Genomic DNA, 18,060 nt, shown 5'->3' on the forward strand with positions numbered 1-18,060 from the left:
CATCTGTGTGTTAAATTACAGGCTTACAATTTCTGTGTAGAAAACACTCCAGAGCCAAGAGCAGTTACAAAGGCCAACTGTGAAACAGCAGGAAGAAAAAAAAAAAATCAACACCATTTATTATTCACATATTGCATTACAAGTGTCTCTTATCAAACTCAGAGTATAATTTATATTATTCATGTAGAAACTCAAATTCAACACCACATAGAAATAAAAGCTAAATACGTGTGTGACAGGGTTTCAGTGACATCCTGATCAAACGTCGAGGCTTGGACCGACGAGAAGGCTGACGACCCAAGCGATTAGTGCAGGAGGGACGCAGCCCGGCGCTCGCTTGCCCAGTACTACCACTCTACTGGCGATTCTTTATTGCTGTAAAACATGACAGGGATGGTTCCACGGGTACCAGTTTGCAAAGGACTGGGAAAGACGTCGGGAGGACTCGCGCGGCCAGGCACAGCAGCCTGGCTTTGAGGAACAGTTTGAAGTGCATCTTTTCCAAACGCAGGGTGACACAGGTCTCCTCTCCCTCTGACCACAGATATTTTGTTGATCATCTGAAAGACCACTTTCCAGGCAGTAACGCCTCACTGGTCTGCTTTAAGAAATGTTGGATCAGATAGACCCTTAGTATACACTGTCCATTCATCACTTGCTCTCCGAACATCTGTAGACGTCCTTCTCCAAGTCTACTCCATCCTCTGTGGTGTGTCTCTTGGACATAATTTCCCAGAATTACAGGTTGGAAGAGTCCTCAGACCTTCCAATAATTTCCAGACTTCTGTTGCTGAAGACAAGAAGGAAAGAGGAAGAGATGATATTTTTTCCACTCTGGTTTCTGACATATTTCTCTTTGCATTATATTTGCACGTTTGGAATTTTTTTGCCTTAAATTCAGAGTTCTAGGCACCCACCTCAGCTCGGGGGTAGCCACCCCCGTGTCATCCACCAGGTCAGTGCCGCGGGTCTCGGGCAGCAGGATGCAGAGCAGCCCCCCGACCACAGGGGCACTGCCAAAGATGGCCATGGGGATGGCCCGGTGGTACTGACCGAGGAGGCGGATCAGCGGGGCCATGATCCCTGCCACCCGCGCCGACATCGAGCACAGCCCCGTGCCGGTCTGCCTGTGGGAGCGAGGGGCAGCGGGAAGCACAGGACGCCACCACGGGACCGACTGTGGCCATGCGGACAACTGGGCTCTTGCCCCACCGCCGCCACCAGCCATGGTGGAGGGAAGCTCTGATGCATGGGGAGATCTCACCTGACGACTGTGGGGAAGAGCTCTGCGGAGTAGACGTAGGAGGTGGAGAAGGAAGCTGTGGCTGTAAACTTGCCAATGACGGCGAGGACGGTGGTTGCAATGGGCTGGTCTGAAGGGAGGAAAAGAGACCACCGCTGTGACCTCCATGCAGAAGGTTCACCTGGGACCAAAGGTCTTTGCAGTGGGTTTTCTTGGGGCATCCCTTTCTAATGGACTTACCAAGCAAACTACCACCTAACTCACTGGAAATGATTCCTAGTGCACCCTTTTCTGGAAAATACCCTCTGGACAACTGGCAAAGAGAACCCAGTTTTCTCCTGAGGCTTTGGGCACTTCTTAAATCTGAAACTGGAAGTGAGCCACCGAGCCACTGCAGGTCGTCAGGGACTGCTCGGTTGGAAATATCACGTCCATGAGGTTGAACGCATTGTGTGGCCCCTCTCTTTCCTTCAGCCTTGCTCACAGCACTAGCACAGCAGCAGGGGTGAGGGTCTGGACTGCAGCAATGTATAGGCAGAGACAGATAAATGGGGGGGAGGATTTGCTTTTCCTGGGAGACAGGTTGGCTTTTAAAATGCCTCTTCTGCTACACGTTTCTGAGAGGAGGTGCTGGTGGTGTTTAGTGGGTGGTGGTGTGTAATGGACGCTGCCTGCCAAGGGCCAGGAGCTGTGGAAGGAGCAGGCACAGCTTTGAAGGAGAAGAAATTCATGCAGAGAGGAAGCCAGCATGTTGGGAGAGCAGCCCCTTGGGCTGTGGCACTCAAGGCAGCTCAGCCTCTGGGAGTGAGATGGGTCTGCAGCCAGCCATGCTGGGAAGATGGGTCTGAACCAGGATGGAGCTGGCTGGGGCTCTGCCCAGCTGTGGTCTTGGGTGGAGAAGAGGTTATTCACCTTCAGGGATGCCAGTGATGACAAGACACATCAGGCCAGACAGCAGCAGGAGAACTGCCTGGGTTTTTTTCCTCCCAAACCACTGCAGCAGGAAAATGCAGCAATATCGAGCGGGTAACTCCACTGCCCCAAAGGCGAACTGTGTCAGATAGATGTCCAGACCAAAACTTGTCACGTTAAGGCTCAGCCCATAGTAGACAAAGCTGTCTGCAAACCTGAAATTAAAGTCGAACAGAACATGTAACTAAATGCATTTTCAAGGTGTTTTTCCTCAAAAAATAGGGTGGTCAGACAACGCTACATACAACTTATTTAAACTCCCAGCGATCTCTGTTTTGCTTCTAGTCACCACCTGTGACAATTCTGTGGGATACATGAGATAACGAAATATGGATCTACATATGGTCAGCCAAAACCATGACAGCAACTTTTAGACTGCACCCAGAACTTCTAGGGAGGCACAAAACTAGCCCAAGGCCCAGGGATTTAAAAAACCTGAATCACTCCAGCCTTTCTTACATAACCCACAGCGTCTTGAACAATCACCTTCTCCCCATGCCCAGACAAGGTAGATCTGGTTCAGTGTGGGAGGAAAGAAAGATAGCAGATGAACACATAGACATAAACATGACCCCAAAAATCTCATGAAGTTAATTTACACTTATGACCAACTCTCAATCTCGTCTTCTTCACCTAGAAGTTCAGATGGGAAGGACCAGGGTGTGTCTTACCAGGTGCATGACATGATTAATGTCACCTTCCAAAGATGCTTCTTCCGAAAGAGATCCAGAATACTTCCAGACTTGGTCTGTGTCTCAGGCTTCAACTTCAAAATGCAGAAAGACAAAGAGTCAAACCAGGCCAAGGCAACCCATGGCTAACTCCTCTTCCAGATGCGGTCGAAGGAAAGCCTCAGCAGGAGAGGCTTGTGACCCCAACCTGCTCTGGGAGGGAAGGCGGCCCCATGGGGCTGGGTTCCTGTGCCTGTGCTCTGGGTGCCCAACGCAGCAGTTGCTGACTAAGAGGTTCCTCGGCAGGAACCTCTCCCCAGTGCGGGGACTTTGGCGTGGGCAAGGAGGTAAACCCCTCTCTGGGCATTTATACGGCGAAACCCACAGGCTAAACAGAGACCTCATGCTCATCCCCAGCACTCCTGCAATCCTTGCTGAAGGAAAGCCAGGGAAGCGTCTGGGTCCTTCCCACCTCCCAAGGTGGACTCCAGAAAGCCCCAGTCTGAGCCTCAGCAGAAGCTGTGCCCCTTCCCTGACCTTGTCGCTGTGCGAAGCAGCTGAAGCTGGAGTCATGCCCAGCCCACGCCCAAATCATCCCCAGTGGTCACGGAAGGATGTTTATTGGGGGACGTCAGCTCCGAGGGCTGCTACAAAGCCAAGCACAGAGGAAAGTCTCTGAAGGCAACTAGCAGTTGCCCGTGCCGTTAGAGGTACCTGTTCCAGGAGTCCTGGTGGGACGGTGCGCTTGTTGATGGATGCTGCCTTCTGAAGGAGCTTCTTAGCTTCTTCTATTCTGCCTTTTGTCACCAGCCACCGAGCCGATTCTGGTAGCACCCTGGCAAGGAGGTGAAATCAGGAGATGCTGCCATGGCCTGCTGAGTTTCCCCACAGCCCATCTCCCTGCAACCAGTCCAGCCACCAACGGGCATCACATGTGATGGAGGGGTTCTAAATACCTCCTCAGGTCAGGTTTTCCAGGCCTACATTTAGGTCCCAAAGGCCACATTTGAGGACCTGAGGCAAAGCAGGTGTTGCTCTCAGGGGTCCAGTGCCAGAGGGAGATGTGCTGAGCTCTGCAGAAGTCTCTCCAGCATCTGCACTATAATGGGAAAGACCCCGCCTGCTCTTCAGCTGCTGCCTCCGCACTACTGCCACCCCTCACACTTTGTGCTGTAGTGTCTGCAAGGAGCTCGGCCCTGCTCTGCTTACCAGATGTAGAAGAAAAGGGCAAACATTGGAGCAGATCCTGCAATCTCCAGCAGCCTCCAGTTGCGAATACCGTAACTCAAGCCAGCCAAAAGCATCTGTCCGATGGCAACAAAGCAGTGAGAAATAAGCACTGCCTTTGGCCGAGAGGAGACACCAACCCATTCTGTAGCTGAAAAGAAGAATGCAGGTTCACTGTCACTCTTTTAATTACAGGTAGGATTATCTTTTGTTATTGCACCTTGAGAGGCCACATCTGTCTGCTCAGGGCAAGGGCATTGTACTTACCCAAGGCCAAGGAAGTAATCAGAATTCCTGACACTGAAGCCCCCACAACACATCTGAAGGCCATGTACACAATGAAATGGGGCACAAAGGCAATCCCTACAGCAAACAAAGACTGGAGGAGCATGGACATCAGAAAGACTGGCCGTCGGCCTACCCTGTGGAGGGAGAGAGGAGACACAGATGGCATTTGGAGAGACCCCATGGGGATGGGGAAGAACCCAGGTGGAATACTAAGTGATCTGAGAACCATTCACACCAGAGGAGTTTTGACACCCATGTGAAAAAAAGCTCCTTTATATGCCCCAGGAAATACCCGGCAGGAAAATCAGCCTCTCTACTTTTGATCCACTGAGGTGTTAGCTAAGGCAAAAGGAGATGCTTCTAAAAGAACCAGCCCTTGAAGAGCTCCCATGTCCCCTCTCTTGAAAGCAGTGAGGATCAGGCTGAAATGGACTGTAGTTCTGGTTCTGCTGTGGGTCACCCTGTACACATGCTGTGCTTTTGTCCCTTGCATGTCCCCTGTGTGGCCATGTCCTCTAGGGAGCTGAGGACTTTGGTCTGGGTCACTATGAGCTGAGTAGAGCCACAGGAAGTAGGGACACATGGTGTGGTTAACACAGCTGAAGGTGGGGCCAGCTCTGTGCCCAAATGTAGGTTTCTGGGATTCCTGGAGACGTCCTTGGGTAGCTGAGACACTAGTTGGTGCTAGACCTGTGACTTCTGAAGGACCCCCACCATAAGGCTGTATCTGTCTCCCTCTCTTTTCAACCCTCAGACATCTACAGACATGTCAGGTGGCCCCAGATGCCCTTGCTCAGGCAAGGGGATCAAGTCCTGTGATGGGAATATTTCACGCTCAGTGTATGGGCATCCTGAACTCTCAGCTGGGCTGTCTCTGGGTGCTGGGCAATGACTCTGGGAAGCTGGCTGTGTTTCCTCACCTGTCACTTAGTGGCCCAAAGATCATGGCTCCTAGAAGAAGCCCCACCATGTAGACGGACTGGGAGATGTCGTTCAGGTCCTTCCTGTCACACACCAGGTCAAACTGGAGGAAGGAAATACAGCTGCTTTTGCTCTCAACAGACCCCAGCTGCTTTCTGAGGATGGGCAACATTTCTGGTCCATGGTGGACCCAGAAGTTGGGTGCCTGAGCTCTTGCTCCAGCCCCTGGGAGAAGAGAACCCACCCTCAAGGACATGAGCCTCCATGGTGTGCATGTAGGACACAAGTCAGAGGTGTGATAGGTGTATGAGGTGCTCGGCCTCCCTCTTCATCATGGTGCACATGTCCCGAGCTCCAGGACCTGCAGGACTCCCCTCCGGTCCAGGCATCCCCAAGGGATCCTCCTGGTTGGCAAGTTTTAGTCCTAGCAGCTTGCTTCTCTGGCTGCAAAGGCAGGACAGGGTGGAGGGGAGGAGAAGGGTGGGAGAACAGCATTTTATCTGGTAAAGGAGGACTGGCATAGGAGTGGGAAGGGATGCAGCAGCTGCTGAGGATCCTCTAGAGAAGCTGGCTGTGAAATGGACATAGTGCTCCAGGGACTGCAAGGAGCCTTTGTAAATGCCAGAGGCTCAGATAAAGGTACTCACGAGAAAGTGCTGATTCTGGGAGAGATTGTTGCAAACAGGTGATTTAGATTGTTTAAAGAATCACCATCAAAGGTATTGGCAAAAGTAGTTTTAATATGATGTTGTAAAACTGTGACTTAACAAAGTTTGATGGCAAGGTTCACTTTATTAATTACTGCTTGAAGAAATATACAAAGGAAAATGGAGTTACACTCAAGTTAGAATAGATTCACAGAGAGACCAGGGACAAAAAAGGGGTAAAGAGGACCCTCCCATTGAGTCGCAAGGTTCAGAGTGGACTCCTTTGCTTTCTAAACACCTGGTGGATCTTAGGTGCGGCCAGGTCCAACCTTAGTCTCAGATTTGGACAACGGTTTACGTCTAAGGGATTGTACATGCACAGTTTATGTAATGTTTCATTAGCCTCCAACCAGCATGCAATCAAAGTTACCAAGACAAAACCAAAGTTACCATACTACAAGGTTATGTGTGATATCGGTTGCTTACTAAAGAGCTGTCATCGGTAAAAGGCCTCTCTGCCTCAAGGAGCACCTTGAGAGGTGTCCCAGATCAAGGAGAGATCACAGCCACACTGCCTAGCAGGGAGAGCTCAAAGGAGACTCACTTAGGCTGTCATAATTTATAGGGTAACGTGTTTGGCTCATCGTCAAATTACAGGTGATAGGAAAGGTATGCATGAGGCTCCTTGTACCCACAACTTTGTTCCTTGATAAATGAGTCTTGGAAAAGCTACGCGCTATTGATGTGTCAATCAGCTGATCAGTGTTCCAAGCTCATAGGCACCAGTGCTCACAGTGCCACGCTACTCCTTTGTGGGTGTTCAGAGGACAGACTGAAACCAGAGGACATGGGTGGCTACAGCTCAGGACTTTACCTCTTCTGGAACCTGCACCAAACCACTGCCAAGGGGTTGAGCGCATCCATCACAGTGAGGAAAGGAGGGAGGGAGGAATGAGGGAAGGTGAGAGGGGAACAGAGGTCCAGAGAGGGAGGAGCTGGGGATTCTGACAGGCAGAGCCTTTGCTCAACTGCATGGCCCATGGGATATCTTGTTGCAGCCCTGAAGGTCTCTGGAAGCCCCAGACGTACAAATGACAAGCCCTTGGAAGGTAAATGTCTTTCACAGAGAAGGTGGTGTGAGGAGAACCAGGCTGAAGAATAAAGGAACTGGCAGGGATACCCAAAAGGTCCATCCAGGCAAGATGCATTGTGGGTTCAAGGCCCTGGAAAGGGGAGGGATGTGGGCAGAGCATGTGCTGGGCTCACATCCCCACTGTCTCTGCCTGTGGCCCCCCAGGCGTCTACATCATGGTCTTCCTGCAAGAACCTTCCAAGGATTACAGCTGCCATCTCTGTGATGGAGCCAAGGTCCCCCAGTGCCTGGTGTAAATCTCAGCACTGCAGCTGGCACTGGCTTACCAAACTTCAAGACAGGATATGCCCATCCATTCCCTTCCAAGTCCCTGGCACATCAAAAGGTGTTTACAAACCTCGGTCAGCAGGGATGGCGGTGGGGCTGAGGGGTACACCCAGCCACTGCTGCACTTCTCCGTGGCGTTCAGGCCGTACGCCACGATGGAGCCGAGGTCCCGGTCCACCGGTGAGTACATGGAGCACTGCTCGTACGCCCCATCTGCATCCCTGGGCAGGGTGAGGTTCAGCTGCTCTTCCTCAGTCAGGTTGGGGCCAATGGCACGGATCCAGCTGGTGTTGCAGTGATGAGGCACATCCACAACCATGAACACTTGGCCAATCATTTGGAAAGGACTAAGAAGTAGTGGGAGGGAAAGGAACAGTACCAGCCATTTCTGATATAGCCCAAACTCCCCCAGAGCACTTATAAAATCTCCAAACTCAGTCATGGTGACTACCTCTATGTCCAGGCTGCACCAGGGCACATTGCTTAAATAGGCAAATATTAATGTTTAAACTATGTGAGCACTAAACCCCTAATCAGGTGTGATAAAATGAGCACTTGTATCAGCACATTCATCCATTATGATGATATACTGCAATCCTCCAGGGTGTACTTTGTTACCAGCCATTCCTTCCCTGTTCTCGAGGCCAGAACAAAGGTGCCAGAACATTGCCACTCTTGGGGACAGCCTGGAGTGTCTCTCCAAGCCTCCTGAAGGCAATTTTGCTCCAGCACAAGGTTTTTGTCCGAGACATGAAGTTGTCACTCTGCAAATGAGAGCTAATTTTCTTAAGTGTGGTGAGGCAAACAAAGTAAATTTGTTGCTGTCATTAATGGCTTAATAGATATATAGCCCGTCCTGGAGACTATAGGAAAAAGAAGCAGAAAAGCATTTCCCCTCTGGACCAGGAAATACATCTGGTAGCCAAGTAGACTTGGTCTTAACAGCTGTGGCCTAAGCTGTTGGTTTTCATTTGCCCCATGTAGAAACCCTGGTTAGTCATAAAACTAGATCTAAACTACAGTGTCTTGGGGAGAAGCCTAAAATAGGTTTGGTTTAGAGAGCACCTTTAAGAAAAGCATAGCACATTATGCACACAGCCATACAGAACACACAGGATTTGGAGATAAGAAATGACACCAGCTTGGCTTTGCCTGAGGTTCTCATATCACTTGAAAAGCGAATTGACCTTATTTCTGCTGCATGTCTGAGCTGCTTCCTGGACAGACTCCCTGAGTGGTTTGTATCTTTATTCCTGGAAACTGGAAAGCTGGATTGCCCTCACTGTGTGAAATTCAGTGTGTAATTTGGCAAAGGTGTCCTGGCTGCTTTCACCAGAGTGATAAAGATAGGTCACTAGACACTGACCTGCTCACGTCATGTCTCCTCTCAAATTCTTTGTCTTGCATTCTCAACCCAGATAGTACATCTGAGCCTCCAGCAAAGTTACTGAAGGATCACATAAGTCTGGACTTGTGTTTCATGAGCGGGTATGGCACTGGCATGCTTATAGAAGTGGGAAGAGGGGTAGAAGATAGGATCTTAAAACATCACCCCCTAAGCTAGGGTGGGAGAGAGAGGTCATACTGGTTAATGCTATTGGGATTAAAGGAAGAGAGGAGTAAATATTACTTCGAGGTGTGTAAATTCACACCACTGATGTGCATGTATCATGTGCACACACCACAAAGCCAAACATATCACTGGGCTCTGGATCCACATCCTTGGATGAGAGGACTTGCTATGTTCAGAGACAAGCTTTGAACAGGAGGTTGGGCAACCTCCAGAGGTTCCTTTTACCCTAAATCTGCCTCTGGCCATGCCATGGGATGCCTTGGCTGAGGACATCTGCTGTGGCAGGGGCATTTTGACCCTGTTCTGCTGAACAGAGAGTAGGTGCCTTTTCCATCAGTGTGCAACAAGCTGAAGTCTTCAAGCTTACCCTATTGTGTGTCACTCATGGTCTTCCCTCCCACTCCTCAGCCACCAGCATCTTCTGTGGCAAACAGGTCAGATTTTGACTGTAAAAACTCCTTGGGGGTGACCCAGATGTGACTGCAGTCTCATGCGTTAATGCAGGTGTGACTTCTTGAGTCTGTTCTTCCTAATGTAAACAGACAGGCCCTTCTGAAGCCCTGGGAAAGCTTCAGTCCCTTGTAAACTCTGCCCCTGCAACATGTCATTTCTCACAGAAAGATATTGTTCTTTTGACTGTCTTCATCATAAGGGGCTGTGTAGGTCAACCCTGCATGGTGGAGATCTCTCAGGAACAAAGGCTGGGTCAGCCCTGCAAACCTGTTTCCTCAAGCCCCACTGCTAGGGTTTCTGTGCTTCTCTCTCTCTGTCTGACAATTTTTGCCAGGTGGCTCACTAATGATTGCAAAGCCTCTTGAAAATGGAAAAGCCCCTATGAGAGGGCATGAGAAATCAGCAGTTCTCTGGGAAGACCTGAGAAGGACAGCTGGAAAGCCTGTACGTCCGAGTATAAGTGTCAAGGCCTAGGGGAAGGGAGAGGGAGCATCCAAGAGAGCAGTTCAGAAAAAGAAACCATTGCCTGGGGAGGAAGGCTGGGGCAGACAGTAGGGTGCTGATGCACTAAATCATAGACTCGGCTTTTCTCTTACGCAGCTCTGAACATCAGGAGTGACTGTGCTTGGAGACCCGTTTGGACACCTCTATGTTGGGGCGAAATGCAGCCAGAATGGATTCGTACCCACCAGCTGTGGTGCTCCTGCATTTTCACTCTTCCTCTTAGTGTTGGAATGAAGAGGTCAGGTTTATGGGTGTCATGTGCTAGTGACAACTTGGTCTGGGGTGTTACTCAGAGCATCTTTGGTACAGGTATCAGGCCACCCCCTTCCCACTGCTTCAGTCAAAGGTGCTTGATCCCTGCCAGCTTTTAGGTCTCATTTCTCCATCTCTAAACACAGCTTGACCAGGTTTCAGGCAGGGCTGCGAGCCCTCTGACCTCTGTCCCAAATCTCTTGCCCCATCCCAAGGTGAGACCGACTTCAGCATCTAGTAAGTCATGTAACTTTTGAGGACATCTCTTTTTTCCCTGATTCACATTGATTAAACCGTGTCCCTGAACTGACACACTGCTTTGCAGCAGATGCAGTCATTAAGCAGCTTTATCCCTCCAGCAGATCTGACAGAGTCAGGGTTATTTCGTTAGTGGGGAGGCACTGAGGTTGGCTTTTTTAAAATTTTATTGTAAAAATTAATTATTTTAACATCTTCATCCCTTTTATTTTGCAGACAGCTGATGTAAAATAGGTGAAGTGATACACTCCAAGACCTTTTCATAATACACGTGTTCTTGCTTTGGCCCTCTGAGGTTTCTGGTGAGCTTGCTTATCATTAGTATCATTGTTAACTCCTATAACATTTATGTTACAGCCTCAAAGGGCAGACGGGGAGGGTCAGAGTGTGACTACACAGGGAGAGTGGATGCAGCAATGACCCTATGCCCCAAGACTTCAAGAAACCTGGGTTTCCTTCTGACCGCATGATTTTGGCAAGGTCATTTCACTTATCTTTGCTCATCATCTTACAATGTGGCTAATGATGGTGACCTCCTATGTGAAGAAATTTTGCACTCTGCTGAAGGAAAAATATGAAGGGAGTGAGATGCCATTATTATTAAGTGTAGGCAAGACATATGGTGAAAAGGTGCATGAAGTTTTGGGTTGGATTCATCTCTGGATGTCTAAATGTTATTGTCTAGATGTGAAATAGATACCTAAGGTTGCACTGTAGTTAGCGGAGATAGACTCACACTAGTAATAGAGTCCAGAGAGCTGTTAGCTTTTTGAATGCAGTTGTCTGTTTTAGCATGGGCTGAATCACTCCCCAGACTGTACTTATGAATCCTCCGCTGACTCTGATGTGGGCTTAAGCATCTGGTTTACATTGAAACACTAATATTTCAGACACCTAAACCTAATTTAGAGACAAGTCTTCACCCTGCCCGCCTCAGTTTTGCCTTTGCCCAATTGCTTTTTACTTGTGCACTTGTGGCCAAGGATCCGGTTCCTTCCTAATAATGGTATTTTCATTTGACTTTCTAGTTCTTAATTAGCTTGTTACTCATGGCTGCTTGCTGGTTGGGCCTCTTTGGAGGTCTGTCTCCCCTTTGCCATGCAGACATCCTCTGAGGGACCTCTGCAGTAGATTGTGTAGAACATCCCCTCTGCAGAAGATCCCTGGGTGCAGAGAATTGGGTGCTGGTTGGTCTCTCCTTCGAGGTTCCTCACAGTGAAGCCAGTTCTACCAATGTTCTTTTTCAGGAACCGGGTACCGACCCACTATGACCAACGTAAAGACCTTAAATTTAGCTCCTTAAGCCATTAATAAATCAACTTATCCACAACTAAATGCCAGAGGAGTGGGGGATTTCTAAACTGCTTTCATTAATCAGTTTCTGTCACATATCAGCTAACTTGTGCTACAGAGTGGGTGCTTTCATCAATCTTATCTTTTTCAATTATATAAAGAACTCCTGGTCAAAAAGGCCATCATTTAACACATTCAGGTCTGCAGAAGAGAGACTTTCATAATCTTCTTCAACTCCTGATGTTTTTCTCCTCCTGTTCATTTTTTCAGGAGCCTCCTGGTCCATTTTGGTTGAATCAACATTGAAAGGATCCAAGGCACCCTGATTAAAGGTTTCAGAAGCATGGCTGGTGAACATGTACATTGGAGGAAAATTGTCTTCCTGCATAGAAAGAGGCTTGTTTGTTGAGCCTTCAGCACTGAGACCCAATCCAAATATATCTTCTGCAGCCTTTGGAGTCTGTGGACCCAACTGCTGCCGTGGTGCATAGCTCTGAATCCCTTCTGGGTCTCTAATATTAATCTCATCCTGTCCGGCAAGAAGTGAGAGACTGGAGGTGTCCCACAGCACTAGTGGGGCATTTGTTTCTGCTGGGATTTCCTGGCATAATGCTGAAGGATTTGAATCAAAGTAAGGTGGAGTTTCTGCCTCTGAATTTTGCAAGTCTGAATTTGGGGTTTTACTTGCTGTGCTGGGAAAATCATTATCACCAGAAAAGGACAAGTTATTTTCCTCCAGAAAATCCAGGTTGTCTAACTGAAAATCAGTGTCCTTGGGTAAGCTCTCTGAATCACCTGGTGAAAAAAATATCCCATCCTCTATCACTGTGTCCTGGACATCCAAACTCGATAGGTTCTGAATTTCTAGTAGATGAGCATCAAAATTATTTCCTTCCCTGATGAGATTTTTGCTGTTATCAGCTGCAAGCATAAGCTCTGGAAGAGAAGGTAGAGGATTTGTTCCACCTTCCAAGGTCACTGCAGCTTCCTTCTGCTTTTCCTGTGCTGGCATAAGAGAGAGCCAACAGCTGTCCTGTTGCTGCTGAACCTCACTATTTAAAGCCAGTTGGTCATGAATGTCAAATTCATTTCTCTCATGTCTATCATTGTATGAAATGCTTGTGCCAGGAGCTAACAACAGAACGTTGGTCTCCTTGCCCTCAGTAGAATCCGAGAAGCCTCCAGAGTTCTCCTGGATATGTTTAGGGAAGACCTCCTCCTTCTTTCCTGGCTGTAGTGGTTGATCATTCTTGGAGGCCTTTTGTTTTGCTTGGCTGGAGGAGATGAGGGGGCCCTGGGGCTTTTCTGGCCTGTTGTCAATATTTGTTTGTTTGGAGGATCTTGCAGGTTTTTCTTGTTGACTCTGCTTCTTCTCAGAGGAGTAACCAAACAAAGTGACAAGGGCTGACTGGGGCTTAGTGGGTTTCCTGTGGGTTGTTGTTTCCTTCTTGGAAGTGCTGCCTGTGTCTTCAGAACGAAAAAGCATAGTGAAGGGTTTTTTCCCAAGCTCGAAACGTTTACCTAACATATCTCTGCAGGTTTGGCTGCTTCTGGTCTCTTTGCTCTGGGCACCAGGCCTTGACGTATGCATAATGCTTTCCCCTGGGAGCTTCAGATCCATTTTTTCTTCACCCACGGGATGACCTCTGGATTTGTCCAAGGATGTATTTGGTTTGGAAGAGTCTAATGGCTTGGCTGGTTGCTCAGAAATGCCAAGGATGTTTCCATCAAGAACTTCTCTGGGATCCTTTGACTTGGAGTTGTTGACTTCATCGTGTGAGGGCCAAGTGGCACAGGTTCCTTTCAGAGGTGTGTCTGCTGATACTGGAAAATCCTTGCCAGGTGATTTTATATCATGTCTCAAAATATCCTCAGGAGGGTTAGTTATCAGTGGGCCACGTGTGCCCTGAGGTTCTGTTTCTTGTAGACAGCATACACTGTGGTCATTTGTCTTACCTGGCAAACTGGGTGAAGCGACTCTGCTCTTTTCTGCTTTGTTTTCCTGAGATGTATGTTCGGGAACAGGCTCTTCCAGAAACCCTGATGTACTTACTGGTTTCACTTCTTTTGTCTTTTCAGATTCTGCCCCTTTGCTCTCAATTCCAGGCAAATGACTTATGCTGGATGGCTGCATATTCTCCTGTAACGTTACTGGTATCTGTTTCCCGGGGAACTCGTCAGTGTTTGCCTTTGATTTCTCATTCACCAGCTCAGCGATCTCAGGTGATACACTCAGCCCTCCTGGCTCCAGGGACCCAGAAGATACATAAGGATACCTTGACACACCAGCGAGACAATGGGCTTCTTCAACTTCATTTTCAAGGGAATCAACACCCTCATCTCTGCATTCTAGCTCAATACTCGCGGTATTTCTGCTTTCAGGCTCTCCTGGTACACAGATGGTCTGTGGGCTGCTCATTCTTTCTCCAAGGTGATGTTTGTCTTCTGCCATAGCTGGGGTGGCTGTGGTCAGTTCAGGCTTGTCATCTGTCATTGCAGGCATTGTGCTTCCTTTGTTCGGTGTGCTTAGAGATCCACAGACCTCATTTTCCTTCACTGGGAGCTCTGCAGCAGAAAGAATACAGCCCCCTGTGCCCCCTAGGTACCTCCAGTTGGTGGGTTTAGTGCTTTGATGTGTGGTGTGGTGGACAAGTGAGCTACGAGGAAGGGGTTTCACAGGCTCCAGGACTAGAGGGGAGGAAGAAGAGGCAGGTCCTCTCTTCAAATGGTCTTTGCTCTGCTGGATTGCAGCCACTCTGTGGGACACCTTACCCCATCTCTTCCCTTCGGGCACACCCCTGTCCCCAGTCTTTTCACTGTCTCTCTGTTCTCTTGTCTTGGGCCAGGAACATGCTTGCTCTCTTTCCTTGATAGAGATGACGCCAGGTAAGAAATTTCCCTTCCCCACTGCTGCCTGCACCACTGATTTTCCCTCCTGACCCCTGAGCATGGTCCTGCTGCCTTCAGCCTGGTAGGTTTGCAAGCTCAGTGTGGGCTTTTCCCAGGAACAGGCTCCCTTTCCAGCTTTTCCATCTACAGTCAACAAGGCTGTTTCTGAAGGTGGCCAGCCCCTTACGAGCTTGTTCCCCAAGAGGACAGACCTGCTGTTCAGCTCTTGCCTGTGCTCAGCCAGCCGCAAGCTGAACCGTGCATTGAAGGATGCGGGTTTCTCTCTTGTTTCAGTCTTTTTGGCCCTATTATACCAGTCCTGGGGCTGTGGTCCTCTGCCTACCATTGCCACTCGCTGGACCTGATGCTCTCCTAGCTGGTGCTGCAGCCTTTCCATCTCATTTCTGTTTTTAGCTCCAGCCATCTGCTTGTAGTGGACTTGGCAGTAAAACACCCCATGGAGGGCAGCATAGTTTTGCAAGCTGGAAAACACACATTGGCATAGCTGTTAGCAGCTGTGTGGGAGGGAAGGATTAACAGTAGCACTGATGGACAGGTTTTCAGCAAAATTGTTTTTCAGTGGAAACTGTTGGGGAAGGGAGGGCGTTTGAAGAATGAAACCTTTCAAAAGTAGTGTCAGTTTTCTGAGGATATGTTTGATTTTTCTTTCAAAACCCAAAACACATGAAAAATTAAACATTTCCTTACAATACCTCTGGGAGCTGTAGTCCAGGTTATGTGCAATCCTTTTCTCATTTACGGGTTAGGCTTCATACCAGCACTTCATCTCTCCCCCGTATGCACAGCATGGACCATATGCTTAATACTGCACTGGGTAAAAAGTGCAGTGGAGAAAGTGTCTGTGCAGCTGGGGGGCAAGCAGCCTTGCAGGAAAGGACTGGGGTGTCTCGGTGAATGACAAGCTGAAAACAAGCCAGCAGTGTGCCCTTGTGACAGAGAAGCCAACTACATCCTAGGTGGCATTAGCAAAAGCCCAGCCAGCTGGTCAAGAGAAGTGACCTTTCCTCTGCATCTGGCACTTGTAGGACCACATGTGGAATATTTTGTCCAGTTTTGGGCTCCTCAGTGCCAGAAAGCCATTGACATACTGGAATGAGTGCATCAAAGGGCCACCAAGCTGGTCAGGGGTCTGGAACATATGTCTTCTGAGGAGAGGCTGGGAGCTGGGTTAGCTAGGTCTTATAACAAGGTTAAGAGGAAGGAACTGATTTCTGTATGTGTCTGTTTTATGGGAGGTTGTAGAGAAACAGGGCTGGAGTCCTCTTGGAGGTAGACAATGACAGGATGAGAGACAAAGGGAACAAGTTGTAACATGGGAAATTGGATTGAGGTGAAAGAAAAAAAAAATTTAACTTGTGTTCAAATCTTGAAAGAGGGGCCCCAACTAAAAGGCTGTGGAATCCCCGTTCTTGGAGCCATTCACACCTCTCCTGGACATGTTCCTGGGGTGCCTACCTTCCTTGGACCCACAGGAGGCTGGGTGGAGACTTCTGGAGGTACCTTCCAACCTACCTGACTCCACAAACATGAAAGGCACCCAAATGACTCCTCCAGTTAAATTCCATATCAACATTACCAAATTGTAAATATTTCTTGTATTTTCAGCTCACCCTTGCACCACAATGCAGGTTCCTGATCCACAGGTGTCTACAAGCTTGAGGTGAGCAGTCTTCAGACTCCATGATGGAGGGGCAGGTTGTATCAGGGAAACTGCCCTTTCTTATTTCCTGAAGCCAGCCTTGTTGGAATTACCCTTGGACTATTGTGAAGGAAACTACTTGGACATCCCTTAAAAACACATGCGTCTGGGTCCTATCACTCACCTCAGCTTCCTCCCGCAGACCTGGCAGCAGAAACATGAGCGGTGCACACAGACTTTGTCAGTGACCACACGCTCCATGGGGTAGACTGGCTGTAGGCACAAGGAACACACTTCTTTCAACATGGGCTGAAGAAGAAGGAGAAACTGAAGTTAAATGACTCTGAATCATGACCACTTGGAAATGCATCTGCAAGCTACTTTGCTGAATCTTCTGCTTATGTTGGATTTGCGTGTTGATGTTCTTTTGCAGCTCTGTTGTGAGAGTTCAGATTCCTGTCTGACTCAATTTACTTATCATCTTGGATAGGTCAGCATTAATTTTCAGTCAGGATAGAAAGACAAGACATCCTTGGACCCCTGATGAGAGAAATTATTAATTTGCTCGAGAGCAAATGATTCACTAAGTTGAATCATTTAAAAACCTTGAGTGAGGTAGGAAACATTGTTCAGAGGCTCTGACTCAAAAACTCTGGCTGGGCAACTCCTGAAATCGCTGATATCATACGCTGGCTGCTCACACAGACCACATAGTCCAAACTCTAATAATGCAGCATATCTGAGCGTTAAAGCTTCCACAGCTCCATAAACCTGGTGGTTTACTCTGTGGACTCTATTTTATGCCATGACCTGATTCCTTGAACACCACTTTATGTGAAGAGCCCAGGAAATCTCTCTGGAAAGAATTGTCGACACCAGCTATTTTATTAGTGGAGAGAAAAAGGGAGTAAAGAAGCTTGGACATCAGTCTAGCTGCAGAAATAGCTCCAGGTTATCACATGGTCAAGTAATCCAGAGGATGATGGTGGCAATGTCGATGTCCCTGTGCATTCCTTTTCACTGTGGTGTGAAGCAGAGGCTCAGCTTACCTGGTGAGTCTATCTACAAACCAAGTCTGTCCAAAGCCTCAGAAGCTGTGGTTACAGCTGAGCCTAACCTAACCCTAACTGACAAGGTCACTGCTCTGAGACTGATACTCCCTCACATGAGGGCATCTCTGCCTCTTTTTGGAGGTAATTTGCCACAGTTTGTTTTGGTAGAGTTTTGCTGGTGCTCTCTGATCTCTCTGGCTTTTTGTTCAATATGTGCTCACCCTGGTTTGCAGTGTTGTCAGCTCAGAGAAAAGGCAAGTTTATTTTCTGCTCTTAAGTGAAGTCGGCTGTTGGCCAGATTTTAGTTTGACCAGAGAAAACAGATTGCCCAGAGAAGATGTGGATGCCCCATCCCTGGAAGTGCTCATGGCCAAGTTGGATAAGGCTTTGAGCAACCTGATCCACTGGAAGGTGTCCCTGCACATGGCAGGGGAGTTGGAACTAGATGGTGCTTAAGGTCCCTTCCAACACAAACCATTCTATGACTCTATGATTTTATGATTCTATGAAACACGAAAGGTGTTTCTGTATCTCAAGAGATGAGTTGGCAAGGGAACAAGAACCCTGTCTCTTATTTGCAACACACACTTGGGGGACCAGGTTTTCTTAATTACCTTCATTTTGCCTGAACATAACAGTAAGATCAAGTAATCTTTGTTTTCCTATGACAGCACTTTCAAGGAGGAGCTTAATGTCTTTGGTTTTCTTCCCTCTCTCTAGAGGACAGCATCCAAGCA

General features: G+C 48.3%; 2 protein-coding genes across 2 annotated transcripts; both read right to left on the reverse strand.

The window, feature by feature from the left end:
- Positions 1–91: 91 nt before the first annotated feature.
- Positions 92–7,891, reverse strand: LOC142052355 (solute carrier family 22 member 13-like). Its single transcript, XM_075082257.1, has 9 exons — positions 7,460–7,891; positions 5,322–5,425; positions 4,381–4,535; positions 4,096–4,264; positions 3,601–3,721; positions 2,887–2,981; positions 2,156–2,370; positions 1,265–1,373; positions 92–1,127 (listed from the first exon to the last, which is right to left on the reverse strand). Exons 1-9 carry the CDS (start codon positions 7,829–7,831, stop codon positions 758–760), a joined length of 1,710 nt encoding a protein of 569 aa, XP_074938358.1. The 5' UTR covers positions 7,832–7,891; the 3' UTR covers positions 92–757.
- Positions 7,839–18,060, reverse strand: LOC142052353 (uncharacterized). Its single transcript, XM_075082256.1, has 2 exons — positions 16,456–18,060; positions 7,839–15,093 (listed from the first exon to the last, which is right to left on the reverse strand). Exons 1-2 carry the CDS (start codon positions 16,575–16,577, stop codon positions 11,874–11,876), a joined length of 3,342 nt encoding a protein of 1,113 aa, XP_074938357.1. The 5' UTR covers positions 16,578–18,060; the 3' UTR covers positions 7,839–11,873.

The sequence above is a fragment of the Phalacrocorax aristotelis genome, chromosome 2 (genome assembly GCF_949628215.1).
Source record: "Phalacrocorax aristotelis chromosome 2, bGulAri2.1, whole genome shotgun sequence".
NCBI classification, from domain to species: domain Eukaryota; kingdom Metazoa; phylum Chordata; class Aves; order Suliformes; family Phalacrocoracidae; genus Phalacrocorax; species Phalacrocorax aristotelis.